The sequence below is a fragment of the Vigna unguiculata genome, chromosome 9 (assembly GCF_037176805.1).
Source record: "Vigna unguiculata cultivar grain cowpea cultivar isolate G323 ecotype 2 chromosome 9, ASM3717680v1, whole genome shotgun sequence".
In the NCBI taxonomy this organism is placed as follows: Eukaryota; Viridiplantae; Streptophyta; class Magnoliopsida; order Fabales; family Fabaceae; genus Vigna; species Vigna unguiculata.
Window position 1 is genome coordinate 25,644,012 of NC_140800.1, and position 5,569 is coordinate 25,649,580.

General features: G+C 36.9%; 1 protein-coding gene across 2 annotated transcripts; it reads right to left on the reverse strand.

Annotated features, from left to right (window-relative positions):
* Positions 1 to 1,522: 1,522 nt before the first annotated feature.
* Positions 1,523 to 5,134, reverse strand: LOC114196242 (serine carboxypeptidase-like 45). Of its 2 annotated transcripts, XM_028086825.2 has the most exons (10): positions 4,552 to 5,128; positions 4,321 to 4,422; positions 4,107 to 4,202; positions 3,682 to 3,774; positions 3,514 to 3,593; positions 3,113 to 3,400; positions 2,861 to 2,985; positions 2,654 to 2,746; positions 2,417 to 2,534; positions 1,523 to 1,996 (listed from the first exon to the last, which is right to left on the reverse strand). In XM_028086825.2, exons 1-10 carry the CDS (start codon positions 4,808 to 4,810, stop codon positions 1,847 to 1,849), a joined length of 1,404 nt encoding a protein of 467 aa, XP_027942626.1. In that variant the 5' UTR covers positions 4,811 to 5,128; the 3' UTR covers positions 1,523 to 1,846. The 2 variants fall into 2 exon arrangements, with proteins under 2 accessions (XP_027942626.1, XP_085522229.1); XM_085666103.1 differs by lacking the exon at positions 1,523 to 1,996 and having other exon boundaries at positions 2,417 to 2,573; positions 4,552 to 5,134.
* Between the last annotated feature and the right edge of the window lie 435 nt (positions 5,135 to 5,569).

The following is a 5,569-nucleotide window of genomic DNA, read 5'->3' on the forward strand; positions in this document are numbered from 1 at the left end:
AGGGAGAAAAGCTCCAGCTTTGTGTGGATGGATGCGAACATCCCGGCCTAGTGTCCAGGTACATCTCGACCACTGTGGGCAGTTTGTGTTCCATGGCCCAACAAGGCAGCAAGCACATCTTAGCCTAAATGACTAGGTACATCCCGGCCTAAGGGGCCGGATACATCTTGGACTAGCAGTGCAGAGGGGAAGATTTTTCCAGTGATGGAAGAGATAACATACAGGCCCTATAACTCAAAGGCTCAACATCAATTGGAATTTGGAAATGTTATTGTTGTATTAAGGTCCAAGTCAGTTACGACATTCATTAGATTCCTTAGTGCTTAATGAAAGAAGAAAACCGCCCTGTAGGTAATAAAGTCGGGAGTGATGCCAAGTAATATAAGAGACGATTTAATGACTAACAGGGGTATCTAATCTTGAACTCATATATAGTGCATAGAGAATATCGGATTATTTCTGACTTAAGCATCAGAGTGCTTGCAGGTACCCCACTCCTGGCGATGGATCAGAGTCCGTGACAAGGAGAGAAGGGAAGGAAAAAGAAGGATGAAGGCTCTTGATATCACTTGGTTCCAACCATACAATAACAGTACACCTATCCCTACTCAACGTAGGATTTTAACTCAAACTCAATCCACCACGAAACCTTGAATCAGTTCCATTCTCGAATATCATTTTCCATATCAAAAAGCAAAACACCAGTCGTGTGCTGGAGTAGTCGTGGTGAGTTCAAGAGAATTCATTGGTATTATCAAGGCTTGGCCTCTTAAATTTGTCCCTTTTGAAGGATGATGAGTGGCTGCTAATCTAATCCAAACCAGTGAAATTACAAAACCACTTTTATAACCTTTTTTTCTTACAACTTTTATGCATATTTTACACTGTTCTTCAGAATATGAGCAGTCATGCAGAGAGGACAAATGGGATCAGAATCCACCCATCTGAACAAAAAGTTGTTCCCATTGGCGAAGAGTTAGTACTTAAGTACAAGCTCTACTGTAGAGATGTTTTTGTCTTCCGCTGAACAGGAATTATCTTGTTTACGTCGTTCATCACATGAAATTTCTTACATATATATAGCATGTTTTCAAAAGCTAATAATGTCCATGGAAAAAACCAATAGATCACTGTCTACGCTCTTACAAATAGGCCCTTAACAGTGAATAGTACTTAAAAATTTAACTTTATGATATTCTTATTCATCTAATTGCGAAACTGCACATGGACACTGCATCAATACACTGCATTGGTGTTTCATTTAATAATTTTGTTGATGTGGAATTGCTTTATCCAAATGCTTTAGTTACCGTAGATTGAGGTGGGAGAAGGTAAATATAATTGCTGTTCCTTTAATGAAAACTGGTTTTACTGGTTTGTAAAACGGTGAAATTAAATTTTGTACAACTTTTTTTGTCCTTAGAAAGATAAAACGATAAGATGAATGAATTTGAGATATAAAGAGAAAAAGTAGTGTGTTTAAGAGTGATACAATACTGGTGTTTGAATGCAGGGGCTTAAATTACATAACACGATAGTCCACATGGTTTGCCTAGAAATTTATAAAAAGAATGCAACAGTATTCTCTTATAACATTTTTACAGAATCTCTTCAATCCAAGGGTCAATTACAGTTGACAGCTCAAGAACAAGCAAAAACCCAAAAACTCACATCCAAAGGTTGAAAACCTAAAAGAAAAAGAAAAAAAAAAAAAAAAAAATTTCCCGACTTTTCTTTTCACATTCTGCACAGATAATGGTACATTTCTTTGATAATAATATGGTATTAAAGGGCAATGCTTACTTATACTTACAAGCTAAACTACATATGAAAACACAAAGGGTTGTCAGAAGACTTCAGGTAAAGGTACGCCTCTCAAGAATGACTTGAATAGTACAAGTGATCTTTGAGGTTGTGAGAAAGGAACTTCATGGGAGGCACCTCTAACAGTCGCAAATGAGAGGATATTGCCATGAACTTGAGTCCAACCACCAACCTACGTTTCATTAGCTTAGCTAAGATTAGTTTCTGATGTATATAGCACATACAATTTGGTCTTGTTGATAAAAAAGTGGTGTTACTTCCAACGGAAACGCTTTTTACTGTTGAGAATTCATACATAATATGGTTCGAAGAAAAAAATCTACACATCGCATAATGGAGAAAGATATAAAAGTTCAATCACTAATTAGTCCACTCAAGGCTTTTGACCTCAGTTTCCTGGTTTTATTTTTCTTTCTAAAAGAACTTATATCAATCATAACTAAATACATTTTTAAAAAACAGTAGTTTTTCTTAATTAAGAATAAGCTTAAAAGCATAAGTTCCAGAGAAACTAATTGGATTAAGGATAAAAGAAACCAAAAGAAACGAAAAGGAACAGGGCCAAAAGCTACCTTCGAATTAATATACATACCTGCTGACCTTCAAACCATACTCTGTAAGGGACTGTTGTATTCAGTCCTAATTGTCTTGCCAACTTCTGAACTAAGGTACGGCTTCCAGTCAGTGGAATTACTGAATCTTGATCTCCACTGTAGCAAGAACAATGCACTTGGTGATGTTAAGTAGCACTGAGAAACATATGTATGAGCCCTAAAGTTCAAGTCACCAAATAAATAGAAGGAGAAGAAAAGGTTTTGGTTTGAATTACCTATAAACTAAGACCCTGACTCCAGCTTTTATGAGTGATCCAACAACAGGTAGTGTAGGCACTTCCAGGTTGAGCATATCATAGTTCAGCACGCTGGTACCAACAAATGCAAAGTTAAGCTGATTATGAATCTTGATCCTTCAATTTTCATTTGCTAACAACAACTAAGAAAAGCCAAACACAAGATGTCTAGTGTGAAGGAATTACTTGCTGCAAACATCCCACTTGCGAACTCCAACGAGCTTTGCATGAAGTGCTTCTTGTACATCTCTCCGGTTTAAGTAGTTTGTAACCTTGTCATCCACACACACGTCTATGCTCTCACTTGCTTCCTGCATGCCACGATATAAGGCACGAATTTTAATGAAAGTACTGATCTGAAGTAAAGTTAGTAAATGAAAGTAATGAGACGGAAATTGGAGAAGCATGGGAAGGGCAAGGCCAAAAGAGAAGACTCACTTGGGTTTTAGGAGAAATAACCTTGGATTGTGATAGCACTGAGGAAATGCAAACATCAAGTGTGACATCATATTTGTCCACAAATTTACTGGTTTCTCTGCTCACTTGACCCATAACCTTTGAACAAAGAGGCGAAATTGAGTCCCTATAGTACTCACTCACGTACCTAGAATAGTTGCACACTGTGGTGAATATGTTGTAGGTTGAATCTGATATCAGTCCGTGAGACCAAAAGAACTCAGCTCTTGAATTGAAGTCAGTGGCATATTCTAGAACTGGATTACCCAACTGCAGTTCAAGACAAGAGAGTATTCATTTCTTAATTTCCTTTTTGGTATCAGCAAATAAAAAAACAGTAATATGTAAGAAAGATAGCTTAAGCATTGATTGGTACCACTCACCGCAATGCCTTTCAGATTGAATATCTTTTTCCTTATGTTCATTTCAATCATGAGCTTCGCAAGTTGAGGAACATAATGACCTGATACATGCAACTTTTTAAATCTGTAAGAACAAATAATTTCTGTAACCTGCTTTTGGAATGGCAATTCCAAGAATGACTAGTTTACCTGCATAGCTTTCCCCCGTTAGAAACAAATCTCTGCTCCTGTATTGGGGGAACTTGTTGAACCAGCGTAGCAGGAATACAAGATTGTCCCTGGCTTAAGAAAGCAAAAAGAACTGCTTCAGATGACAAAATTTGCATGTAAACAATGCATTATTCAATACCGAATAAAAAGTATACTAATATACCTTCTTCTATTGCTGGCATAGAGAATAAGAGATGAAAGAATAATCATGTAAAGTGTCACACAAAAGTAAGCATGAAATTTAACCATTGATCACTGTTTTGTCTCAACTTTTTAAAAGCCTAAGCAGCATACAAATGATACGTGCCTTTTCCCATGGAAGATAGAATTTAAAGAAGCTTTCTAAAGAGAAAGGGTTTTGTCTCAAAGGATTTAAAAAAGGGTATAATATTAATGAAGAATACCTGTTGCCTCGTCATTCACTGTCATATATGAGGAGCTACCTTTAGCGTAAGAGAACCCCACTCCAACTGGTGTCTCCAAATACAGCATGTTTGCCTCTGCAGCACAAAAGTAACCCAATCACTGGAAGAATGAAATGCAAGCCATTCTGGCAGATAGATATAATGGAATGTGCCGATCAAAAAAAGGGCATAATAGAACGTGGAAAAAGAGTACCTTTGTTCCAACTATAATAATTTTTAATCAGAAATTCTCCATTTGGTCTGAAAGGTCCATTTTCTGAGAATGCACCCACTCCCAGTGAAGAACAACCAGGTCCTGAATAACGAAATATTAGTCAAATTAAATAATCCATGATGCTAATCCTGCTTTTGCAAGCTCATTCTTATTTGATCCCAAGTCTTGAAAAAATTGTAATATCAGGTTGTGAAGCAAGAGATTGCAGACCTCCATTGAGCCACAAAACAAGAGGCTTTGAAGCTGGATCAGTTTCTGACTCAGCAAAATAGTAAAAGAGAGACTTGTGTTCCTTCTCATCCACTGTGACATACCCAGAGAACTGTTGAAAGCCTACGTAGGGTTGGCCAGGAAGCTCAGCAATTCTGTCTGCATGAGAACGGTCACAGAACACCTCCGAGGAAAAACTCAGACAAAAGAACACCACACCCATTGCCATGGTGCTGTACTTCCATGTTGGCCACTTCATTGTTTCACAAACGGAAAGAGTAGGAATAACAAAGAGAAAGACTGAAAGGTTCTGTATTTAAAGTGTCACCCAGTGTGAACACGAATACCATTATGAGAAATGACAATAAAACTGTAGAATTTTATTTGCATAAAGCGACAATCTAGACTTTAAGTTTCCTCCAATTCTGCTATAATCTTGAAATTAATGCTACTATAATGCTACTATTTTTCTTATAGGATATCTGTGGTAAAGTTTTTCTAAACAGACCTTGAAAATTGAGTTAGTGAAACATTTTGTACGAACATACATATTATACAAACGATTTATAAAAAGTTAGAGTGATAATCCATAGTATGACACTGGCAGGACTATATATGAGTATATATTTATATATAATGTATTACTTATTGTTGACACTCGTGGCACGAATATTGCTTTAAGGGTGGGCCAGGGAAGGTGGCTGGAAATTTTATCTGTTTCATTCTAATTATGATTACAAATTTAGCTTTTGAATGGCAGGCCTGAAAATGGTGTTGAAAGAGATGTGACAGAGGCAATGACCATGGTGTGCCGGGTCATTCCATATGCAGTGGCAAAAAGATAATTATGAAAAGAGTTGAAATGCTTGAAACTGAGTCAGTGCGAGTTTTCTGCCATCAATAGGAAATTAGTTATTGGAATATGGGCTCTGCCTTCAACAATATTCCCTCTTAAATATTACATTACATCGTTTAGATCGATCGTCTTTACATTTGTTCTTGTGTTTCTGTTTTTGTT